This window comes from Gorilla gorilla, chromosome 11 (genome assembly GCF_029281585.2).
Source record: "Gorilla gorilla gorilla isolate KB3781 chromosome 11, NHGRI_mGorGor1-v2.1_pri, whole genome shotgun sequence".
NCBI lineage: Eukaryota > Metazoa > Chordata > Mammalia > Primates > Hominidae > Gorilla > Gorilla gorilla.
The window spans coordinates 138,685,105-138,711,618 of record NC_073235.2 but is presented as its reverse complement, the minus strand read 5'-3'; the positions used below and the strand labels follow the sequence as shown (position 1 = coordinate 138,711,618).

Sequence of the window (26,514 nt, the reverse complement as noted above, 5' to 3'; positions counted from 1 at the left end):
TGGGTGCTTGAGTACTGGGGCTTACTGGTCCTAGGCAAGGACCAATGCAGGGGCCATGTTCCACATCTCTAGGTATGTTAGCTTGCTGACTCCTCCCCACAACCCTGTGCAGTGGGTGTCATCACCCCAGCTTATAGGTGGGAAAACTGAGGTACAGAGAAGACACATCAAGAACCCAAGGTTAGAGCTATGAAGTGGGGATGTGGGACTGAACCAAGACCACCTGAGTTAAGATTTGGGCTTGAGTCTGGTGCCCATGCCTGCCTCATACAAACAAGAGCAGTGATTCAGTGTGAAAGAGAACCCATCTGAGCCTGGAGAATGCTCACTGCAGAGAGCAGGTTCTGGAAGGCAGCCTCTCACAGTGGGGACCCACACGGGGCATTGGGGAGACTGCCGGGGCATTTGGCGGGGGCCTTGATCAGACACTGCAGTTGAGTCCTTCAGGAAACACACAACACAATGGGTCACAGATTGTGAGGCAGGGCTGCCTTCTTCCTCTGCTGAAGATGATGATGACGACAGCTATCTGCAGATCTGTGGATCATCTAGTCCCCTCCACTGGTCCTGGTCCCAAAAGAATCCTCGGCACACACCTCACACTCAAGCCTAAGGGTGCTGCAGGCTCTGTACTGAGCCCTGTCCAGGTGCAGGCTGCTGCCTCCACCCGGAATTCCAGCCCCATCTCCCTGAGAGCTCCTGGGGCTCACGCCTGCCCTTCTCCCAGGCTCGGTTTCTTCTTTTATAAAACAAGGAGGAAAAGATCTCCCTCTGCTAGGGGTGCACGACAGGATGTAGGAAATTGCTCAGCACTGAGGATGCGGTCACTGTGGTTCCTGTCACATCCCACAGCCCGTGATACCTGTCCTGACCCCTAAATCGAATGTAGTTCTGCTCTCCACAAAGCCCCCAGAGCATCCAGGGCCTCTTCCCTCCTTCTGCATGAGATCCTTTGTGCAGCCTCCTAGACTGACAGTAAGCTCCCTGAGGGCAGTGGGCGGGTGCACCCTTACCCTCTCCATTGCCCCAGCACCCAGCGCAGGCAATGGCGCATCCCGGCAGGGACCTGAGAGTCGGGAACAAGGAGGCAGGCCTACCTCACACTCAGCAAGACCATCATTCTCAGATGTGGGCCTGTAATTTGTTTAACTGTGAATGAGTTGGAAGTCTCAGAACTGTGACCAAGAAAACGAGTGTTGGAGGGAATGGCCAACAAGTTAGGCCTGCTCACATCTGCTCAGAGGAACAGTGACCATCTGGGCTGTTCAGTGGAGAAGGCAGGTGCGGGTCTGACTGCAGGCCTGAGGCTCGAAGCTGTATCTGTGATGAAATCTCCAAAAGGAGGTTTGCTGTTTCCCCATGGCAATGCCTATGCTTGGAATCGCAGTGTCGGGGAGACTGGGTTCCAGCAATCTGGCCCACTGTGGTGAAGGGAAGTACCCAAAGCAGAGGTTTCCCAGGCCTGTTGCTGGGGCGAGCTCTAAATAAACAGAAACGGGCCTTCATAGACGGGCTCAAATTGGGACTTTAGGCCAGTACTGAATCTGGCTAACACTTGGATGCAAGCGTCATCACCTGTTTGAAGAGGCCTATCTTAAGTATTCATTCTGCTGCCAGGGAATGGGCTTGGCACCCCCAAGAAATGCCCCCTTGTTTCCTAACACCTCTCTCCTTTATCTATTTAGGTACTGGAAGTACTTTTCTTCTGCAAAAACAGAGAGCTTAAATGCTCTTGAAAGAGGCCATGTGTTCACCCAACTCACAGCGGATGATAATGTCATCTGTTTAGCTGCATGGGGCAGGTGAGGCCTGGAGATGGGTCCAGGTGTTGCGCAATTCTGCCCTGGGGTGCAGCGAACAGAGGCCTCCCTCCCGAGTTTCCTCCTGCACAACGGCCACTCTTCTGCCACTTGGTCCTCTTTGTTCTTTCTCCAATACATTTACTTTCAGTTGAACATTCGTGAGTCTAGCCTCAGTCATCTGGTATTTAGATCTTATTCTCCCTTGGATTGGGAGACAGCTGTTAATTGGAGGATCATACCATTAAGACACCCTTCCATTCACAGGTTCCTGAGATGTTAAAGTTACAGCTGCATTCTGGCTGAAGAAAACGCAATTTCACCCATCTTGAGAAAGTTAATCGTTAAAAAGCAACAAAAGTTTGTACATTAGTGCAATCATATATATCCAAAGTTTCTATCTCGGTTTCAGTGTTAGCCATAATGGACAGACAAAAGATAAAATATTTTTGTTTTTTAATCTTGTCTGTGCGTTTCCCTTGTAAGTTTTGTTTGTTTTTATCCACTCCTGACATCCATCCACAAACTCCTTCCACGTGGATCTGTGAGCAGGTCCCACAGTCAAGAGATCTGGGCACACGTCCTGCCTCTGGAACATGCTAGCTTGTTCTGCAGAAAATCACTTGAGTTATCAGAATCCCAATTTTCCATCCGTAACATGATACCTACCTGGCAGGGGGAGTGTGAAGATTAAATGAGATAATGTGGTCCAGAGGCCGGAAGAGAGAGGACATAAAAGAAAAAGGGCTTCAGAGAGATCCTTAGACTCAAACCTTGGCTCTGCCTGTCTCTCCTAAACCAGGATCCTGAGGAAAGTCCCAGAACAGCTGAGTCCACTCCCAGCTCCTAGCGGGTGGTCTCCTCTTATTCTTGAAGCTCAAGTTCTCCCTCTAGACACAGGAAACTCCAGTGTCCACCTTACTTGGGTGGTGTTTTTTGGGTGCCTTTGAGTAAATCACTCAAGTGGACCACTTTAAAAGATACTCCACTTGGGGATGGATATATTTAGTGTGACACTCAACACGTGAGGTTAAAACAAAAGTTAAAATGTTCAGGATACAAATTTTCATGAAGAGTCACTTTATAGACAGTGAATATGTGATAACTTCATACATCAAAAGGCTGTAAATCAGAAAGGAATTTGACAATTATTTTATATAATTTTATAAATTCTGTAATGTATTTTTTTTTTTTTTTGAGATGGAGTCTCGCTCTGTCGTCCAGGCTGCAGTGCAGTGGAGTGATCTTGGCTCACTGCAACCTCCGCCTCCTGGGTTCAAGCGATTCTCCTGCCTCAGCCTCCTGAGTAGCTGGGATGACACGTGCTCGCCACTATGCTCGGGTAATTTTTTTATTTTTTATTTTTAGTAGAGATGGGGTTTCACCGTGTTGGCCAGGCTGGTCTCAAACTCCTGACCTCAGGTGACCCACCCGTCTCAGCCTCTCAAAGTGCTGGGATTACAGGTATGAGCCACTGCGTCTGGCCTGAATTCTGTAATACATTATTAAAAACCGTATGAAATGAGATTGTATGTGTACAGATGTTAATCTTAAAATAAACCCAAAGTAAATGAAGAATGCTGTCTTTTAATTGAAAATTCATACATGACCTTGAACACCAAACAGAAACTTACTATAACTGAGAAAAATGAAAGAAATTGTGAGGGACAATTGGATATGCAGTCACTATTTAATATCCCCAGGAATGCCTTTCATAGCTAGTGACAGAAGGACCCCATGTTTGCAGTGCTATCCACTACTGACAGATTTCAGAGTGGAATTCACGCTCTCCGCCCCTCCGAGGTGCTGGGCAGAGCAGATGCTGTATATTACCTGAGAAGCTAAGGCTGAGAAGTTCGCACTGCTGCAAATCCTCACTCCTGGTTCTACTGGGTCCCGTGTCACCCACCAGTGTCTCCAGGAAGGCCCATCAGCAAGTCTCAGGGAACCATTTGCCCTCAAGGCTAAGGAGGTATGTCCCCTTGCTGTCCCCCAATTTTCTATACACTGCATTTGAAACCAGACCTCACAATTTTTTTTTAAAGGCTGGAAGTCAATAAACAAATTTGTTGCGACAAACCCACATGCATACAAAAAAAAAAAAAAGCAAGCCCAACATATTTGATAAGGACACAGGGAGGAGAAATGATATGCACGCTAAGTTGAAAAACATTTAAAAAACGGTGAAAAGAGTACACTAATACCCTTTAAAATGCAACAAAAATGATACTGAATGACCGTTTCTTAACTTCTATTCTTTTCCCTCTTTCATTTGGTTATTTCTTGAGTGCTTTGAAAGAAGATACCAATGAGGCCAAGCTCCACTGGTATCTTAACAGACAACAATTTTCCCTTGAGAAATGAAAAAAAAAATTATGATTAAAAAATGGCTCTTTAACAAGCCATAGTGAAAATGTAGATTTGTTTTCCAGATTTCTTTCTTTTTCTTTTTTTTCCTGGCTGAGAGCAGGGCGTTCAGCGGCAAGACAGGAGTAATTGTGAAAGAAAGAAAAAAGAGGATGGTGATATAAATCAGCAAAGGTTAATGACCAGGATGTGAAGAGAGGGACTTGTTTACAGAAATAACGTGCAATTTAAAATTTACAAGAGATTTAATGCCACTGCTTGGCAATCGCTAAAATCAACAGCCCAGAAAACAGTGACATTAAGAAAAATATTACAGTTATAATAATCCCCAAATAAGTCAATTAGTGTTAGGGCACGAGCTTGCGATTACTTGACCCATTTGGCTTGCACTTAAGTGAAAAAAAATTTCCCCCTATTATACCAAGATCGCTGGATTGTGACCTGCTTTGCATCACACGTCCTATACCCCCGCCTCCCTTATGTGTGCTTGGGCTGATGGTGGTGGTTTTCCCTTGCCTGGCATCAAAGTAATTCCGACCCTTGACATTTGTAATCATAAAAAAAAAGGCAATTTATAATTGTGTTGTTCAAATGAAGGCGGGGAAAAATTCAATCTGCTATTATACAAAAGCAATGACGGCTGTCTTCGGTGAAAAAAGCAACGCAAGTCAATTTGTGAACTTTGGCATCAGACGACCTTTAGAAACACAACAAAATACTGAATTTACAAGCAATAGCAGCCCATGCAAATGACCCGGGCCTGCCTGCCTGTGGATTAGAGCTGCAGAGAGCATTATGGAGAATGCTTCCACAAAACAAATTAAGACTGTTACTTAAATGTCACGGCACACTATTGTATTTGGCTACAGATCATTACACCTGATACTAACACTTTTAAAAACTGTAATAACTTGGGAAATATTACACTGAGTGCCCACATGTATAAAGGAGAAGAAAAAAGAGGAGAAAATAGGTTTCTGAAGTAATTTAAACATCACTACTCTATGACTGAAGGGAAAGGTCAAAATTTAAGTAAGCTGAAAGGAACATGAATGGTAAAATAAAACACACAAACAAAAAGATGAAAAGACCACAGGAATGACTCTGCAAAGACAATAAGGGAGCATGCGGCTTTGGGCAAATTGCATTTCCATGCCTGTGTTGGAAACGAAGGGGTGGGCAGGGGATGAGACGGGAAGAGGCAGGTGGAGGTGTGGGCGGGTGGAGGTGCGGAGGCGTTACCTTCGGTGTTGGTGCTGCTGCTGTATATATTTCGCAGGCTACCAACACGGTTTAGTTTCCATGCTTTGCGTTTGGCTGCATCCCGAGAGCAGAAAGGGGAGAGGGGAAAAAGAGAGAAAACAAAAAGGAAAAGAAAACAAATGAAAAGGGGAGAAAATAAAAAGGTCAAAGTAGCACGTGACATTGCCTCCGAGCTGTCTGCGCGAAGCGGGTGGGTGCCATGGAGCTCCCTGGGCTGAGCCCTCCAACTCCTCTGCGGTGAACAGAGGAGCTCAGGAAGGGCAGATGTGGAGCAGGGTCATCAGGATTGCATCTAACGTCAAAGAACTACCCACGCGCAGAAGTCTGCTTCGCCCTGCTGGGTTTCACACGTGGCTACTCAAAACAGCACAAAAACTGGCCTCTGCCTTGGGAAATGATGACACCCTTTGAAGGAGCTATGATGCCAGTCGCCACAAGCCCTTTGATTTGGCCAAATATTAGGAGCATGTCAAATCAAGAGACCCTGGTTATGAGCAGTTCATGCCTATGTGTTGGAGAAGGTAGGTTTTAAAACCAAGAGCTGTTAAAAGTGAAGTTGTCTTCCCCAGACAGATTTTGATTCAGCCAATACCTACAGCAGCAAAACCCTAGTGCCATTCTGCTGTCCTGGAGGGAGGAGTCTATTCTCTTTGACACTCGGGGGAGTTACGGCTCTGAATGGAGCTCCTAGGAACCAGAAGAGCAAATGCCACCTCAGGTTCTCAGGAGAAAGGACAAAACGCCAAGTCACCGACAGTGGGACGCTGGGTTCGGAAGAGAACCAATTTAACAAGGGCGCAGCAGGCCCACCACTCAGGCTGTGTGCAGTGCCTGGCTGGCTCACTGAGATGGGGCCCCCACCCTCCAGAGACACATTTTCCACCCCACCAGGCCCTTACCCTCCCAACTATCAACTCAGAAATGCTGACATCTGCGGCAGGGAAGACATCGACTTGAGGTGTTCTCTCCGCCCTTCAGGAGACATTTTATAAAAACCCAAGAGTGAAACAGGGTGGCTCAGGTCTTCAGGCAAATGCAGGCAAAGGCCCAGACCCAGGTCACAGGGCTAGAGGGCTTGGCCTGCCCTGCAGGCAGGTGGAACGGAATGTTTAGCGGCTGTCACTGTCATTCACCTTCTGAAGAAGGGGCCTCACAGGACCGTCTGTCTCTCTCAACTTCCACAGGCAGGAAGAGAAACCAGTGCAGGCTCCCACGGGGCTCTGTGTGGCTGTTTGTTTAATGCAGGTGAGCAGCACTTATCTGGGATGGGCAGGCCCTTACCCTTCCAGAGGCAGGTCTTAAGCCCGCAAAGCAGGCAGCCAGGCTGGCCCTCTGGTTCCCAAGGCATGAGTTGGCCAACGGTCAGCTCCCTAATCAACCCCAACGTGTTCCTGACTTACGACAGGTTAACTCTTCTTGCCTGCTGTAGTGTTTGAGCCAAAATTCTCCATTTCGAACAGTACAGCTGAGGCTGTGGTTGTAGGTTCGGCGTGTGCACCAAGTTCTGGTGGCCAGAAAATGATCCAGGGTGATGACTAGGCCCCTGGGATGAGTTATGTTGCAGAAATGAATCTCAAGTGCTTCTAACTACACTGGATTTCTTTGTAGAGACAACACAAAACATATGCGAGAAACCTGAGCCTTTAAGGAAGCAAATAAAATTCTGCGATAAAGCACTGTATATTTAGGATGCAAATTTCACATTATTCACAAGTAAAAACTAGCTGTGATTTAGTTGCCTCTTGATTTAAAGTGATATTAACTTGTTATAACTAAACACATCTAACAATTCCTTTGCAGCATGAAAATCAACAAATAGGCCAGGTCCTCACGTCTGTAATCCCAGCACTTTGGGAGGCTGAGATGGGTGGATCACTTGAGGACAGAAGTTCGAGACCAGCCTGGCCAACATGGCAAAACACCGTCTCTACTAAAAACACAAAAATTAGCTGGGCATGGTGGGGCACGCCTATAATCCCAGCTACTCTGGAGGCGGAGGTTGCAGTGAGCTGAGATCGTACCACTGCACTCCAGCCTGGGCGACAGTGAGAGATTCCGTCTCAAAATAATAATAATAATAATAATAAAATAATAATAATAATAATAATTTAGTAAGAAACAACCTCTAAACTAGCAGGCATCTGCAGTTTTACAGGATACGGGTCTACATTTAATTTTTCACAAGTGAAGACTTCTTTATGTCTATACCTTCAGGTTTCTTCACTATCTATAAGGTCCTACCTAAGTATCTGTCTCAGGTAACTCCAAACCTGGGAAAAGGATCTTCAGGTACCCACCGGTACAAATACCATGCATGAGGAACGAAGGAAACCAAATCTGTCCCGGGTCTCAAATGTTTGCTTTAGAAATGCTTGATGGGTATGTACCAGGGGCCCCAGGCATGATGATGCAGAATTAGGCATGGGCTTAATTTTTAACTGCTGCAGCTCTGGTGTCTGGGACAGTATTTCGCAAGTTCCAGAAAGAGGTAGCCATGAGGAGGCTGCACTCCTCAAGAGTACAACTTACCTCTTTCGGCAATATTTACATATAAATAGGCAGAATGGAGGCTGGGCACCCCTCGGGAGGGGAGGGGTGCCGGAGTGCAGGAAGCCTCTTTCCTCGCCCGCTTTATGCCTTCCATTTTTCACACTCTGCTCTCCCATTACCACAGGATGTATAAGCAGGAAGTGAACTTGCAGCCCGGCTTTCTATTAACCTATTGATGAAATAATCCATTTTAATGTGCAAATGTCGTGCCTGTTTCTTCCCCTTAAACAAATGGACGTTTTCTGGCTGATACCAAGGTCCTGATACATGCATCGGTCTCCGGGGGCATTGATTGCTCTAAGTTCCCTTGTTTAGAAGCTTCTCAACGAGAAAATACAATTGTATTATCATCAATAACACCTTGGGTTATGTCGGATGCTGCTGCCTGGAATCACTTTGAGGGGCTACGGAGACACTGTGACAAATGGAACCAGGAGGCTCCGAGCTGATGTTTGGTGCCACCCAGCCACTGCCCACCACTGGCAGCCTCCCTCTGGTCTCAGGCCTTTAGAATAAAAGGTGATTCTCAGGGACTTCAGGGGGACTAGCAATAGACTAAACTTTCCGGGTCTTTATTTTAATTAAAAATTTTAGTAAAATTCCTGTTCTACTTTCAGGAATACAGTTTCTTCCTCTTAAACACAGGCTAACTTATTTTGATTTTGTTACTAATGTTATTTCTCACAAAACCTATTATTCTAATATCAAAATTTCACCTGTTATTGAACAAAAAGGCAGCAGGGTGTGAGCATTCCGTTAGTGTTTTCCATTCTGCTATTTTGCTTGCTGCATAAGCAAAAGTCTTTCGTAAACAGAGTTTCACAATGCCTCCCATAGCTATGTATGCGGCAGGATGTCTCAGCACTGTCTTACATGTTTAAAAACACATACGCAAATCTCGATGGACATGAAATCCCACAAGTATAATTTCAGATGTGGTACAAACTGTCAGCTCCAGTGTAGACAGCGAGACTGATCTCTTCTCACTTTAGTCTGCAAATTAAATGGAACTTTCTGAGCTCTAATCTGGGTAGGCAGAATAGTCAGTGGGCCTGGGAGAGAATGCCACTCGTGGGAGGACAGCACTGTCCCCACAATGGTGCCAAAACGTGAACCATGAACTCAGGTGAAACACAAGGGTGCTACATGCGGGTATCACAGCAAGAGGTCAAACAAGGGAATCACCACTGACTGCTGGGAATTTAAAACGCACATGGAAAACTCATCATCATGCTGGCTGGAATGTATTTTCTTTTTTTCTTTTTTCTTTTTTTTGAGATGGAGTCTTGCACTGTTGCCCAGGCTGGAGTGCAGTGGCGCGATCTCGGCTCACTGCAAGCTCCACCTCCCAGGTTCACGCCATTCTCCTGCCTCAGCCGCCTGAGTAGCTGGGACCACGAGTGCCCGCCACCACGCCCTGCTAATTTTTTGTACTTTTTTAGTGTATTTTCTAAGGATTAAAAGGATCAAAACTTTGAAAAACTCAGGTTAAGACAATGCAGAGAGACTCACTCCCAAACTCTAAGACAAAATGTTTATTTACCCTTGTGTAATATAACAATGGTATTAATTTTCCTGAAAATACACACAAAGCCCTCCTGTTGAGGAACACCGAAGACGTTAGCAAACTGAATTCACGAGGCAGTCTTTGAATTACAAAGAGAGATCACTGTGGCACCTTCTGGTACCACCATCCTAATGTGGACAAAGTGTGCTGATAGCCAGTGTAGACTGGCTATGTATGGACTTTCTACGTCTTCAGGTTGGCAGATGGGATGGGTGTCACTCCACTCATGAGGGTCTCATGTGGTGCACAAACAGTGATGCATTTAGAAAAGAAAGTGTGATAGAAACTTTAATTCACAGAACATTTCTTAAGGCATCTGATCGTTATAAACAGCAAATCTTGTGTCTGGATGACCAAACGAGGCCTGGCATAATATACTCAGCTCCTTGTAATTACTAACAGACAGTCACGATCTTTTCAAAGACAGACCAAAGGGGAAAGTGTGCAGCTTACTACATCTTTCTACTAAGTTAGAGTAGCTGGAATCATTTAGCGTTAACAGCTCCCAATTATTACACCTCTCCCTATTTTTAGAAGCTACAGCTTTTCATCTGGGTTCCTGCGACATGAGGAACTTCAATTTTTATTTTGAAATAAAATTTGTTAATTTGTTTCTCTAAAAGTTTTTTGTTTTTCTTTACTAACACATGTGAATGCCTGAAAACTTATCACTGAGACTTAAACTTAACTGAACACTTCAAACTAAGACTCTTTTGACTGGCTCTTTATAAGCAGATTAAAAATATTCTTTAGTCTGCTGGCATGCTCAAACGAGCAGGGTTTTATTCCAAACTCTTCCTCCATCATTGTACCAGGAAACCACAGGCTTATTAATGTCACCTCTGGTCTCCTCCTGACAGCACTCTTTGTTGATCAGATAAATATTCCTCAGATAGCTGATTAAAAAATGATGCAGCGCCGAGGCTGTGTGTTCAAGGCGCGTCAGCCATGTTGGACGTCCAAGTGTGCATGAATTACATCCTTGGCGTGAACTGAGCAGGGCCGGCTAAATGAGGCACGCTGCAGCCCTCAGAATCAATTATGAGAACTAATAGGATCTTTTTACCTCCATGGAGGAAGGGGATGGGTTGAAGAGGTGTGCCACTCATTTCTAACAATGTCTTGTCTTTGAATGAAACAAATAGCCCTCTCTATTCATAGAAGGGAGCGTAAATTTGTACCTCTAAGAGAAGTCAAATGATCACCTTGTCAGACAGCACTACTCTCTGTCCACATCAGACATGTATTAATTTATTTAAAAAGACGCCATCAGTATAAATGCCACTGTTGCAGAGGGGAGCGTCTCTGCTCTTTGGAGTGTTTCAGGCTGACTGCGGCACCAGGATCCTTTACACAAAGATCATCCCCCAGGAACCTCGGCAGGTGTGAGCGGATTCTGCTGTGGTTTTGTGTCACTTCCAGTTTAGTGCGCCCAGTATCCCGTGATCTTTTGTCCGTGGCGATTTCATTGTGAGGTTAGAGATTGGGGATTTCTTTTGTGCTGGCCATTTGAACGTTCATTTGCTCAACAAGACGGTGTAAATGTTCTGTTCTCTTATAAAAAGGCAGTGGATTTCTTTTTTTCATAAGATGCAACCCAGAAGATTCTTCCACTATGTGAACTCACTACTTTAGCTGTGAAGGGGCTTGACATGATGGCCGCTTCCTAGCGGAGAGCTCACAGAGAAGGAGTCATGTTGAAACATCAGTTCAAAGGGCCTTTGAAGGGATTAAACAAAACCCGAGGCCAAGCAAATATATAGGACATGTGTTCAGTAAGGAAAATAACTTTGCCGTGATCAGTTTCTTGCAAGGCCAACAGTCTTCGTAATTTGGAGCCACAAAACACAGAAGATAAAACACCTAACTAAGTAAAACTCATGAAATAAAAGTCATCAATCTCCAATTATGGAATTTTAATCTGGTTTCCAATAACTCACAATGGTTCTTTCTTTACAGCAAATATGATTTTTACATTGGTGGCTTCCTTCAACCTCTTACTCTGTGAAAACTGCCAAGGCCTTCTAGATAGTGGGCTAACGTAGGTGCACACGGGAAAGACCATCAACCCGGGAAAATAAAAACGAAGCAAGACCTCCAGGATATGCAATAAAACCAGAAGTTCCAATTAGGTAGAGAGTTGGTTTTCCCTTTGGCCTAGAAACACGCAGAAGTGGAGATCAAGGGTACAGGCGCACCCCAAATCCACTGGGTATTTCAGTACAACACCAAGAGTATTAAGTTTTCACAGGGACTGAAAAGAAGTGAGTTGAAGTAGAGTATAACTTCGTGATAAATTTCTAATGTAGACTTTTTGTTTTGCACATTGTCAGATGAACGTAAGAAATGCATCGGTGAAAAACAGAAATTTCTCTCCCTGTTTTCACGGAGTACCTGTTCATTTTGCAAAGGAAAGGCTTTTTTGGAGGATGGCTTGTCAGGGAACTTACACTGAGGCTCCATGGCTCCTGGGCTTCCCCTACTTCTGGGTATATGACAACAGCATGAGAACAGAAACCGACGAGGCCTTGGGTGTGGTTGGGCCCCAGCCAGTATCATGAGGCATCCCCTGCCTGGAAAATAACTTTACCGTGATCAGTTTTATTTTCTAGGTCTAGTTATTCGGCTGCACAGTGTTATATGCATTCCAACCATAACATATGTTAGGACTGAATACTTGGCAATCCAAATTGAAAACACACACACAGCAAACCAAATTCTCACTTAGAGAAAAATGAGGTTCAAATTAGTTTTTCAAAGCCAAATGACGTGTGGAGTAAAATGCACCTCTTTCTTGTGAGATCTGTTCAGTGGTGGTCACACAATTGTGTGTGTTGAGCAGCACTGGTGCCTGGGAGCAGCCGCAGGTCCCCTGACTTCTGCCCCTTCTCACATCCCCTCTCCAAGGACTGGCTCGCTGCTCTGTGAAGCGGATAGCAGGCTGGGGGCTGGTGATGCCGAGAGGGGAAGGCTGGTGAGGAGGGGCCGCCTTAGCCCTTCTGAGACGGAAATGAGTGATAATGGGAAACATTCTTCTCTTTTTTCCCTCATCCCTTTCTTCTTTTTAATCTCCTCTAACAGAATTTATTGCAGGCCCTTTGGTTCTTTTTTTTTTTTCTTAAACACAAAATCTTTTTCAAAAATTCCAAAAAAATGGTTTTTTAATAAAACTCCAAATTGTGTTATCATATTTCAAAGGCAATGCCCAGTTCAAGCAACTAATCAGAGGTATAATTATGTAATGACTGCTGCTTGTGCTCTCACGCGGGGCCGTAATTGAGGGGCTGTGATCGCTGGACCACCAGCCTCCACAATGGCAAACAACCACCCTTCTTGAAGTATTTGATCTGCCATCTTTGTAGTTGAGTTCTGACAACTACAGCGGGTGAAATGATACACTTCAGGGTTATCCAGTCAATCATGCTCCTCTTATATGTAAGCCATCTGAACTGAAGACTGGTGAAAATATCTACTAGAGATAATTTTAGCTTTTCCATTTAAGGACTTCTCCAGAAATTCCCAAAAGTATCCTGACGTGTGGCTTGAGAAATCATGAAAACCATAAGATACATGGCATTTATTCAGTCAATCAAGCATTAATACAAAGATCAGAGTGGAAAAGCAAAAGAAGAATTCCCAACTTTGGGCTCTTCTTGCTATTATGGAAACACCTTCCCCTTTAAACACTCACAGATTTCCTCCCATAAAACTGCTTTGACCTTAACTTCACAACTTTTTTAGCAGGCTCTTTTGTTACTGTGAATGAGTAAACAAGGTCATTATTAATCTGGGAGGGCCTGAAAAAGCACTGCAGGGCTAACACAACAACGGAATAAAAAGTGTCTCATTTCTTTCATTTAAAATTAAATACATCAACTTCATTCAGGTTTCAGCAAGAACTCACTGGAAGACTAATATTATGGCAGAAGCAAAGTTAATTTTATGTTAGTTTAATATGAATAAGCCATGGCTTATGTACCTTTTCCATTTTTCCTTTAAAGTTCATATCCGTACACACACACAACTATCACATTGTAAGCGTAACTCCAGCAGAGACCTTTGTTGGAGTCTCTACAATAAAAAATACCACTTTTTAATGTAAAGTATTATGTTTCCATAGTTTTCCAACCTGTCCCTTATAACAGTTGCATCATGGAGGTAGTATTAACATAGTTGTAGCCATTCCTTATGTTAAAACACTTAGGTATTTCCAATTTTATGCCAGTAAGAATATGAAATCTGTTAAATATAGATACAGATGGTTACATATAGAAATATTTGTAGATATATATGCATATGCAGGTTAGTATACACACATTTTGTTCTTTACTCTGTTGGCCAAGAGAACCAAGAAATGGCACCCCAGAAGCAATGAGCACGCCTAGCTCCAAGACACTGGTTTCTAATACCATTCTCCAGTAAAAGGAACCAGAGCTCTTTGGGAAACAGCCGATTCTAAGATTGTGGCAGGAAAGATACAAAATGCACCTTGTACTGACAGAAAGGAAGCAAAGTGCTCAAACAAAAGAAACCCCACAGAGATGGGGTGTAGGGCAAAGGGTGCAGGAGCAGCCAGAGGAGCCCCCAGGAGCCACAGGTGGAATAATCTGGGCCATAGCAGTATTGGATAGCAGCCTAGAATACAAAATAAATATTCACAAGTCCATATGAATACAAATAGACAATTGAATATATTCATAAATGGGGGAGAGAGACAGATCTCCCCTGCAAAAGAATTCTAAAAAATTTACATAGACACCCCACCCTCAAGGACAGGGGGTCTAACGCCCAACTCCTTAAGTGCAGAGTGACTTCCTTCCAAAAGTTCAGTATGGGCTGCGGAGGGGCACAATGACTTTACAGCAGAATAACTTGACAGACACTACCTCAAGTCAAAGGATCAAGGTCAACATCAGCAGCCATAAATAAAGTTGATGGTATATACCCTTGACAGGATAGGATGGAAATAGCACTTCACCCTGTGGTCTTTCTCCACAAAACTTGTAACTCAAGATGAAACCTGAGAAAAGCATTGCACAAATTCCAGTAGAGGGATTCCTATCATACACCTGGCCCAGCATGCCTCAAGACCTTCAAGGTCATCAAAGATAAGAAAAGTCTGAGAAAATGTCCCAGCCAAGACAAGGCTAAGGAGACATGACAACGGAATAGAATTTGGATCCTGGAACAGAGACAGGGCATGAGGTTAAAGCTAAAGAGATGCAAATAAAGTGTGGACTTTAATAAAAACATATCAATACTGACTCATGAACTGTAAGAAACGTACCATACTAATGAAAGAGGTAAATTAATAGGGGAGAGGGTGGGCATGGTGGCTCACACCTGTAATCCCAGCACTTTGGGAGGCTGAGGTGGGTGGATCATTTGAGGTCAGGAGTTTGAGACCAGTCTGGCCAACATGGTGAAACAATGTTTCTACCAAAAATAAAAAAAATTAGCCAGTGGCACACTCCTGTAGTCCCAGCTGTTTAGGAGGCTGAGGGGCAAGAATTGCTTGAGTCTGGGAGGCGGAGGTTGCAAGAGCCAAGATTGCACCATTGCACTCCAGCCTGGGTGACAGAGTGAGACCCCGTCACAAAAACAAACAAACAAAAACCAAAACACACACACACACAAAACATGGGAAACTTGTCAGGGGGAAGTGGTGGGAAGCCTATGGGAATAACCTATAATATCTCCTCAATTTTTCTAAAAGTCTAAAGGTTTCCTAGAAAACAAAGTCTATCAAATACACTCTAATAAGCATCTTGAACAGGAATATTATTTTTTCTTCCATTCATTTTAGTTGTTTCCATAGAATAAAATGCCAAGAGTAACACTGCCAAGTTAAAGGCTAGAAGTATTTGATAGCTTGGAGTACATACAGAGAAAACTATTATCTTGTCACAATATATCATTTCTTCTCCTAAATTTTACAAATTAATGACAATTTGAAATCTTACTGTGGCACACACACTGTATGTCACATTTGCTACTAAACTGCTTAACAACTCGAAAGGCTGCCCCAACTGGCATTCAGTTGTGACTGAAAGAAGTACTATTGAATTTATGATTGTGAAGATGGCTTTCAAAGTATGTTTGCTAACTAATATTCTTTGGAGGCAATAATTTACCGATGCCAGTTCTTCCGGATGCTGTGCTGTCTCCATATATTTTATTTGGAATTGTGGGAGGAGGGTATAGCCTCCTGCTGCTCTTTGGGGTAGACCAGCTGTTTCCACACAGACGCAGAACACTGCTTGAAATTGTTATTTTTGCTTTTAACAGATGACAACGTATGCTTGAACCATGCTCCAGCTAATTTTCAGGATTAGCTTTTAACGATCAGAAGTGAGCTTTGGCCCACTGGGAAAAAAAGTTTGTGCTTATGTTGAATGTGGATCCCAGTTTCCAATCAGCACACTCAAATCATCTTTTTAATAACAATGACAAAGTTCGGTAAAGCTGGAGACTTGGGTCCTGCTAAGCTGGCTTTGTGAAATTCACCGAGGCACATCTGTGGTCACTGATCTCCCCTGGGAAGGTCTGAACTCAGGAATGGTCTCAAGACCCCCAACTGCTACAGTCAGGAGACAAAATGAGCATCTTTCCTGAGACAGGAAAAACAGTAACAAAGTTACACAGGAGGAGGGTTTGCAGTCACTCAGGCATCCAGAATACACTGTCCTAAATAGGAATATTTGGGGCCCAAGATATGAGGTGCCCATTGGCTATTTTCACCAAAGCTCATTGCACCTGTAAAAGCCCTAAGTGAGTTGCCAGAAAAAGGAATACCAAACGCCCATTCCACAGAGCCATGGAGTCCAGGGGCTGTTTTATGCATCAATCTATACCACGTATGTATTATTTAGGGGTTTTCTCATATTCTTTCATTTTAAATTCTTTGGAAAAAAAGTTACATATTTACAGATAGTGTAGGACATGCAAACTTCCAGAAAAAAAAAAAAAGTGGTAGGACAGCAGTGACCCCTCCACAGTGAGCTGCACGCAGGCCGTGTCAGGTTTCAGTGGGGTTAATGACTGAATTTGATCAGGGTGGAAGTGCCCACCAGGCCCTCCTCTCAGCACTGCCAGGTGCACAGCCAGAGAAAGAACAGGTGCAAATCCAAGGGAGAGTGTGGGGTGGAGGGAGCTTGGATGTGGGACTTAAGGGCACCCCATGCGGGCAGCAGTGGCGCAGGGGGGCTGCGGGTGAATCTGGGCTCTGGGCCATGGGTCCCTTGTCTGTGCTCAGAGTCCACCTCCATCCCAGTGTGGCCATGAGGAGGACGTGCGACCACACACAGAGGGGGGTAAAATCTTGGTGCCTTGGTGTGGGCCAGCATCCTCCCCTGCTGCGTGAGGTCAAGGCCCTCCAAAGGACAAAGACCCATGAAAAGAAAGCAACCTGGGCTGGGCGTGGTGGCTCACTCTTGTAATCCTGGCACTCTGGGAGGCTGAGGCAGGCAGATCACCTGAGGCCAGGAGTTCGAGACCAGCCTGGGCAACACGGCAAAACCCCGTCTCTACTAAAAATACAAAAATTAGCTGGGCGTGGCGGCATGTGCCTGTAGTCCCAGCTACTTGGGGGGTTGAGGCACAAGAACTGCTTGAACCTGGGAGGCAGAGGCTGCAGTAAGAGCTGAGATCGTGCCACTGCACTCCAGCCTGGGCAACAGATTAAGACTCTGTTGGCACATAGTGGGTGAATACGTGAGTAATTTTCTAACTGACTTCTGTGTTAGTTCTGTGGTTCCTGAGTCTTCTTTTTCTCGGTGAGCAAAACAAAAGAAAAGCCGGGTGCAGAGCAGGTGTCTCATGGCTGCGCCTGGAACCCAGCGACCCCGGCCCTCCTGTTCACACACAAACTTCACCTTAGGAGACTTGGTCATTTTTCAAACCACACTTAACTTGAGCACATACTGAATTCAACACAAGAAATATCATATAAATATTTATATTTATAGAAATCTAATAACGAATTGGACTTCTGAAACTTTTGGTAAAATTCAATACTTCTATGAAATCTCGCTTTTCAGGGGGACTCTCACAGTCCTGCCCATCTCTGTGTCCCCCCTTTAAATGTTTAAGTGTCCTGTATTCATCCAGGAGGGACAAGAAGATGCAGAGTTCCACTCTCAAAGGCCAAAGACTGCCAATGAATAGGAATGCATGAAGTAATTCTTTCCAAGGCCTTCTGTAAGGGCAGCCAGTGACCCCCTCATGAGAGGGAGCGACATTACTTGTTAACATATTTGTTTCATGTCTCTTTTGTCAGAAAATCAGGATTCACTTATGAAAACACACAGCCTCTCCCCTACTCACACATGTGCACATGCGTGCGCACGGATACTTGGAAGAAAGTGAGGATGGGAAAGGGGATGAGGGAAGAAGGAAAGTCATTTGCAGACTGTCCAGGTGGGGATGATATCTGAGCTCTGAGACACTGGCTGTTCCAGGATGGGACCAGCAGCCTCCTGGGCTCAGGCTGGGTGCGTGGGTCATGTTGTGTTTGTCTGTTTATTTTCAGAGCCCAGCACGTGCCTACCACACATGTTCTCAACGAGTTTGCTGAATGAATGACTCAGTAACAAATGGACCCTTGGTAGCACTGCTTGTGCGGGGAAGCCAGCTCTTCCTGGCATGTCGCTTGAGAAACTCTCTGTTCTCACCCATGGCCCTGTCAACACAGACGTCCCAAGTCTAGCTGTTTCTCATGGTGTCCTCACCCAGTCCAGGACCAGCCATGGAGGCATGGGCTGAATGTGCAACGCAAGCTTCCAACCAGGCAGAGATGTCCACAGGAGCAAAGCGTGAGCACTTCAGAATGTATTTGCAATGACGTTCAGGGAAGTATTACTGGTAACTGTTAAAAAAACTGCTGGGGCAACTTCAATGCCCAACGAGAGGGGCTGGCATAGCCTATTAGAGGCCACGCATTCCACGCAGTGCCCTGCAGCCTTTCAAACAGCTTGTGGAAGAACTGGAGACCCACGGGGTGTTAAATTAGAAAAGTAAAATTCCAGAATATACATGGTATGATCTTATACAGAAACAAAACAAAAGGTGAAATCCCCGCCCCTCCAGGATGTGATGTTCTACCGCTCTCAGCCTCCTGGTCTCCCGGCCCTGGCCTCTGTGTCCCCTCACTTCCCATATTAACTCCTTCAGCAAGTCCTGCCAGCTCTGCTTGCAAGTCACAGTCTGTGCCTCTCCTCCTGTGGCGCTGATGCCTGGGGAAGCCACTGTCACCACTGCCTACTTCAGCCCCTGCAGCCCACTCTGCCCAGCCAACAGAGGGAAATTTTCAATGTTAACAGGCTCACATTAGTAGCCACACACCTTCCCCGGCTCCCTACTGTGCAGAGGACACAGAGACTGGGTGGGGGGCACTAGCGGCCTGCACCTGCCACAATGCACCGCACGCTGGGTGGTGTGAAACCACAAAAATGCGTTTCCTCCTCTGGGTTCCTCGGAGGCCTGAAGGCCATGCCAGTGCTCCCCATGAAGGCTCCCCGGAGGACCTGTCCCTTTCCTTTCTCTTGGTTTCTGATGGTGGTGTTTATCTCAGCAGTCTCTGCCCCACAGCCGCGCTGCCCCAGCCACCGCCCGAGTCTCCACGTGGTGTTTCCTGTGTGTCCCTCTCGCCTCTGAGGGTCCACCCCCTCCCCTCCTGTATGGCTAATGACATCTGCCATGACCCTAGTTCCATATAAGGCCACATTCTGAGGTACTGGGGGTTAGGACAACTCATCTCCTTCTAGGGGTCACAATTCAGCCCATGACAGATGGATGACAGTCCTTTGTGGCATGGACTCTCACCCTCCTCACGCCACGCAGCATCTGCCTCCCTTGCTTGGCCCCGGTTCCTTCCACGCAGGCCCCTTCTCATCAGCCACTCTCTGTGCCTGGAGGAGCCTCCTTACAGATCAGCACAAGTGGGGCTCCTTCTTGCTGTCACGGGTCATCTTCTCCGCCCCCCTTAGTGGCCCTCACTGCAAACACAATCTCTAGTACCTGCCCCGCCACACCATCGGGGCTGATCGCCTCAGGCATGTGCCACTATCTGAAATCACCTGTGTTTTATTCTTCACTGTGCGCCTCCCTGCAGGGAAGTGAGTGCCAACGATGTCCATGCCCATCCTGCTTAAGTCAGGCTCGGGCTGGTGTTCACCCAGCCTCTGCACAGAGCAGGTGCGCCACGGCCTTCTAGGAACAGGCTTGTGGGGTGGGGGATGCACACCCCACCATCAACGCTCAGGGTGGGGGACTGGACTGGAGGAGGGGGACGCAGTACCACTGTCTCTAAACAACTGTTTATTATTGGAGCTGTTATGCATAGTGATTTTTGTACAGAAAGTCCTCAATGCCATCGACAGGTTCTTGGAAATGCGTGACTTTAAGCAAAACTGTGTACAGCAGGTCCTCAAATAACTTTGTTTCCTCCCAAGTTGTTTCATTATGATGGCGATAAGGAAAAAAACTGGCTTCATTATAAGTCCTTTCGCTTCAAGTCGAAGTTTTAAGAACCTACTGATGAATGACGTTGAGTGAGGACTTAGTGTAATTGGAAAGACAAAAATAAGAATGTAATATGCAGCTCTCCAGTGATGCTGAGACAAAAGCTGGCCTGCAGGGGTGTGTGTCCTCCCGATGGATGCTGCATGTTTATGGCTACTAACACACAAACCTTCGAGGATGCCTGCACGTGAGGACACTGGTCTAGAAGCTGGCCTTCACACATTCTTTCTGACAGTCATTAGAAGCAGGATCAATGGTCTATGAGACTATTCGGAACTCATGACTATAAAACTACATTCTTCGTGTAGCAGGTTTGTTTTGGGCACACATCAGGAGCACCCAAAAATGTAAAAATCGTGACTTACAGGTTTAATGAATGGAAGTCAGAACACTGCTCCGCTTGACACAGCTCAGACCTGACCCCCAACTTTCAGGGAAGCATCAAGATACAGGTTCCTCATCTCCTGCTCCCAACAACATCATAATCAGCATCATCACCACCATACCATATTGGTTATCAAACTGCCATCGTCGCCATTACCACTATCATCACCACCACCACCACCACCACCATCACCACCATCACCACCACCACCTCTCACCATCGTCACCACAATCACTACCACCACTGTCACCACCACCACCACCACCACTGTCACCACCACCACCACCTCTCACCATCATTACCACCATACCATATTGGTCATCATGCTACCATCATCACCATCACCACTATCATCATCATCACCACCACCACCACCATCACCACCACCACCTCTCACCATCGTCACCACAATCACTATCATTGTCACCACCACCACCACCTCTCACCATCATCACCACCATACCATATTGGTCACCATACCATCATTATCATTCTTGCCATCACCACTACCACCACCACCATTAACTCTCACCACTGTCACCACAATCACCACCACTACCCCGTCACCACCAGCCCTATAACCTCTATCATCACCACCATACCATATTGATCATCATACTATCGTCGTCATTGCCGTCACCACTACCACCACCACCACCACCACCAACTCTCACCATGGTCACCACACTCACAACCACCACCATCACCAACTCTTACCAATGTCACAATCATTACCACCACTGTCACAACCACCTTCATAACCTCTCACCAGCATCACCACTGTACCATATTAATCATCATACCATCACCATCATCACCACTGTACCATATTAATCATCATACCATCACCATCATCATCACCACTATCATCATCACTGCTACCACCACCACCATCGTCACCACCACCACCACCACCTCTCACCATCATCACCGTCACCATCCCTAACTTTTGCTGAGCCAGGTACCATGCTGAGCACTTACCATAGACTTACATTTAGAAAGTTGGCCTTAAAGTATTATCTCATTCCATTTTCCCAGCCTTTCCATGAGTGAAGTACTAATCTATCTCCATTCCAGAGGTGTAAGAACTAGGTTGAAGCCCCACAGCTTTCAGGGATAAGATAGGGGCTCAGTTAGAGGGACTCTGGAGCCTGCTGGCTCACCTCCAAGGCATCCATCTTCTCACTCCCGTTCCTGGAGTCAAGGAAACCTGACATATGTCTCAGGTCATCCTTAGCCCTTTCTCCTAGATTTCTCCACTAGATGGTAACTGAGCAGAGCTTCCTACACACTAATACAAAATGTTTTTCTCCCATCTGCAATAAAATTAGAAAAAGAGGCTCTGAGCAGCATCAGGGTAAGTCAGTTAATTGTACCTCGGCCAGAGCTTACGCTTGCTCTCTCCTGTGGGCACTTATGCAGTCTTCTTCTATGAAATGATGGTGGCAGTCCACGGTGGTTATTGTTTTAAATATCCTTGCTTGGCAAAACTCAAAGTTGGTCAATCCTTTGTTAGTCTCTCAGTTTACTGACATGATTTTGTTAATCACTGAAATTAAAAATGCCTGGGGTCCACTTTCAGAGTAAAACAGCAGGTAACAGTGACCTAACTGCATCCAAACTGTGGGCCCTTCATGTGTAACACCAGCCTCCGAGACCCCGAAATGCTACGTGGAAGATGACTGTGGCTCGTGGTTTCAAAGAGTACCCCATAAACAAATGTACTGGGAAGTCCTCTTAAAAATACAATCCCTACAGAAGGGACTGAGCTACTATACAATTAAGAGGGCAGACCAGAACCTTCCATTTGAATGGTCTTCAGATTTTTTAGTTAAGAAAAAAAAAAGTTTTTATTGGTTATTCTGGAGACGGACTGCGCTGGGGAGCTGGAGTGGCTGAGAAGCTCTCAAAACCGCTTCTTCTTAAACAATAAACCAAAAGCTTTCACAAGGATCAACATATGCAGTCCCCACATACAGTGGGCAGTTACCACACAGTCAGTGTAGATGCTGCGGGCGTGGAAGGCACAAGACAGGGCTCCAGGCCTCACAAAAATGTATGGCCACGCTACAAAAATACCAAACAGTAACCTTAAGGTAGTAGAGACAGGTGCTGGAAAGCATTAGAAATGCAATTTAGAATGACGTCTTAAATTACGAGTTATATTTTAAAAGATCTTCATTAGGCCGGGCACGGTGGCTTATACCTGTAATCCCAACACTTTGGGAGGCCGAGGCGGGTGGATCACCTGAGGTCAGGAGTTCGAGACCAGCCTGACCAACATGGAGAAACCCCATCTCTACTAACAATACAAAATTAGCTAGGCGTGGTGGTGCACGCCTGTAATCCCAGCTGCTCGGGAGGCTGAGTCAGGAGAATCACTTGAACCCGGGAGGCAGAAGTTGCGGTGAGCCGAGATTGCGCCGTGGCACTACAGCCTGGGCAACAAGAGTGAAACTCCGTAACAACAACAACAACAAAGATCTTCATTAAAGGCAATATGCATGTATCTATGCATGCACACACACTCCTGTCTTCATTATGGGGAAAGCCAGAATAATTAAATAGGTGGAATAATTAAATAGGTCTCAATGATAAACACATTCAGTGATTTTTTTCTTCTCCTACACTTAGCTAGTGGTGGAATTATTTTTTCTGATAAATTAGACTTGAGTGAAAAAGCGAAAAAATTGGCAAGGATTAATCTCTTTCAGTGGTTCCCAATTTTTAAAAAATATGCAGGCGTCTTTTGATGAGCACGATTTGGCAACATTCTAAAACGACTTTGCTTTCCATTAACCACAATTTCAATATATGGTTACTTCTGTCTACGTAAACCTACACACAGATTTCAGGCCCTTGGCATCTCCAGAGGTCTGTTCCCGCAGGCTGGGAGCTGTGCTCCATTCTCTCTCCTTACTCCAGATGAACTGGGCTCGATGGTGAACAGAAGGTCCCCAGGGGGTAGCCAGCTGGCAGGGCCTGGCTCTACCGCCAGGTCATGCTGACGTCAGGGCTTGGGTGCAGGAAGGAATAACACTATTTCTCTAATCAAGATGGTTGGCATTTAAATTAAAAGGCAAGAATATTTTCATAAAAGGATCAGTAGGTGGTAATACAATAATGCTCACCTGTTTACTATTCTCATTAACTATAGTAGAAATTAACTATGTGTCAAAGCGTTAAGTTAAAAAAATTAGAAGACACCTGTCAGATATGAATCTCCAATCGGCCAAGGGGCAATAGGAGGCGAGTTTGGCCTAATTTCTGCTGGAGAGGTGGGCAGTGGACAGGTTTCCACCTGGGTGCAGGTGTCAAGCGGGTGCCCTGCTGGCAGCAGCTTTGAGTTGTTAACTACAGATAACTAAATGACAATGGCTGCTACTAATCGCTTATTGAATAATGAAACTGACACAACTGATAAAAGGTTTCAATCTTGAGAAAAATGATTTATCGTATCTCAGTTAACTGGCACTGCTATTTGTGTGACAAACGGTTGGCAAGCCTCCAGTTAATCTCTGTACCCCTCCGAGCCCACGTGGCGGCTTGGGCTCACACATCCAAATCAGGAACAGCTAATAACACTGCAGGGAGGCTGTGAGGGCTGAAAACTGGTCTTTTATTGAGGCTGACCTCCAGACCTACTGCACAATGACCTCCAAACCCACTGCACAATGACCTCCAAACCCATTTTTGGCAATGGGTGAGGGAAAGTGAGGGAGAGAAGAGCCAGAGGCAAGAAAGAAAGGAATACTACCACAGCGTCATCCTCACCATCACCACACTCAGGCCACAGCTTGCAGTGATGTATCTAGAGTACGGTTCCGAGACAGAGAGATGGAATCCTCAATAGGACCAAAGCATCAATGGCTTCTGATGAGGTCTGTGCAGCTTTCTTGATGGCAGAATCGGACCCTCAGTGTCAAGCTGCCCCGCTAAGGTTGTCTGCCACACATTGTTGTGGGGCTGCTGTGCACGGTGAATGTGCCTGCCATTTATGATGCACAGAGGGTCTTTCTTCTTTAAGTAGAATCTTTTCTTTCTTTTGTTTGTTTTTTTGAGTCACGGTTTTGCCCTGTCACCAAGGCTTAAGTGCAGTGGCACTATCTCGGCTCACTGCAAACTCTGCCTCTCAGGTTCAAGCAATCCTCCTGCCTCAGCCTCCCGAGGAGCTGGGATTATAGGTGCGCACCACCAAGCCTGGCTACTTTTTGTATTTTTAGTAGAAACAGGTTTCACCATGTTGGCCAGGCTGGTCTCGAACTCCTGACCTCAAGTGATCTGCCCACCTCGGCTCCCCAAAGTGTTGGGATTACAGGCATGAGCCACTGGGCCTAGCCTTTTCTTTTGTTTTTCACTATGGGAGGGTGGTGGGCATGACAGCTTTAAGTAAATTAAATATTTTATTTATAAGCTATATTCCAAATAACATATTTACTACTGTGGTACAGAATAAGATACTGTTGTATCTTATTCTTTTTTGTTGTTGTTGTTGTTTGAGACAGAGTCTTGCACTGTCTCCCTGGTTGGAGTGCAAGGGCGTGATCTTGGCTCACTGCAACCTCTGACTCCCGGGTTCAAGCAATTCTCTTGCCTCAGCCTCCCAAGTAGCTGAGGTTACAGGCGCCTACCACCATGCTTGGCTAATGTTTTTGTATTTTTAGTACAGATGGGGTTTCACTATTTTGGCCAGGCTGGTCTCAAACTCCTGACCTCGTGATCCGCCCGCCTCGGCTTCCCAAAGTGCTAGGATTACAGGCGTGAGCCGGCCTATTCTAATTTTAGTTTAAAAAAAAAAAAGAAATTCATCATGCTCTTCCCCTGAGAAGTTTGTGTGTTTGTGTAACGTGGAAATCTAAACAACTTCGCACTTTGAGCTGAGCTCTCCACTGCTGTCCCGTCACCATATCATCGGGTTGCGAGGCGTTGGGAAAGTCGGGACTGAATAAGATAATGCAGCGAGTGCAATTAGGAAACAGTTTAGTAGGAAGTAACCTCTCAGTGTGTCCCCACTATGATGATGACAGTAATGACCTACTTCTCAACTTTCAAACCAGAAAGAAACGACCCCGTTAACGCTGTCCTATCAACAAGTAACTCCAAGAGGCACACAAGTATGAGCACTAAAAAAGTTGTTACATGAGAAGAAATGAATTTTGAGGTGTGTGTTATAAACTATGTTATCTTCATCAACTATTGTACAGCACAAAAATGACAGGGAACACCCCTAAATGGAACCAGCTTTCAGGAGGGCATAAAAGCACAGACATGGAGAAATGCTAAATATGACGGGTTTCAACAGAAATGGATGTAGGCACTCTAAGACGAAGGTGTCTTGCCAAAATGAGAGTATGAAACGACAAGACTGTTAAAAAGGACACATATGGAAACCACGTTATGAAGCTTTGGGGAATACAGAAAGAGTGCCTAACCTGGGCATGATATTCTAGAGGAATTAGAAGCTGGGGGACACACAGCCAATGGGGGTCCCAGGGGAAGGTGTCTGTGCTACAGCCATCCTGTGGAGCAGGCTTATGGGTCATTGTAACTTTCCCACGCTAAAAAAAAACACCTAGGACCTGTGTTCCTATGACATCTGGAATGTTCTGGGTTTTCATATTAGTAAAATCCCATTTGCTCACAGACTTTTCCCAAATCAGAAGTGAGGAGGTCTCAGGACGTCCTGAATGTTGCTGGGTAAGTAATTAAAACTCCACTTTCTCCAAGCGCACGTGAGGACACACCTGTGCTCCCCAGGACTGGAACAGCATCTACACAGCCAAAGCAGAAGGGCGTGGCAAAGCTGGTTTGGTAAGAAAGAGTTTAAGTTAAACTAGGGTATTTTCAAATGAAGCGTTTCTCAGAGCCCTTAATTTGGTATTGTGTATCAAAAACTCCAACAGGGAGACAGGCTGCAACATTCTCCAAGCATTTTCCTTCACAGTATCTTGCTGGCTTCAGTTTCCACAATGTGAACTTTGGGAAGCATTGGTTTCTATCACATAAAAACATACTTGCAGAAAAGAAATATATTGCAAATCCAATTACTACCTCCCTATAGG

General features: G+C 45.4%; 1 protein-coding gene across 12 annotated transcripts in view; it reads right to left on the bottom strand.

The window, feature by feature from the left end:
* The window catches only part of AGAP1 (ArfGAP with GTPase domain, ankyrin repeat and PH domain 1), a 636,895-nt gene that overhangs the window by 111,465 nt on the left and 498,916 nt on the right, over nucleotides 1-26,514 (bottom strand). For 5 of the 12 annotated variants that reach the window (XM_019022384.4, XM_019022385.3, XM_055380618.2 and 2 more), the window contains one exon: nucleotides 5,409-5,483. The exons of the other annotated variants lie outside the window; for them this stretch is intronic. In XM_019022384.4, the coding sequence (XP_018877929.1) occupies nucleotides 5,409-5,483 (75 nt within the window). The remainder of the gene's footprint in view (nucleotides 1-5,408; nucleotides 5,484-26,514) is intronic. 12 annotated transcript variants of the gene reach the window in all.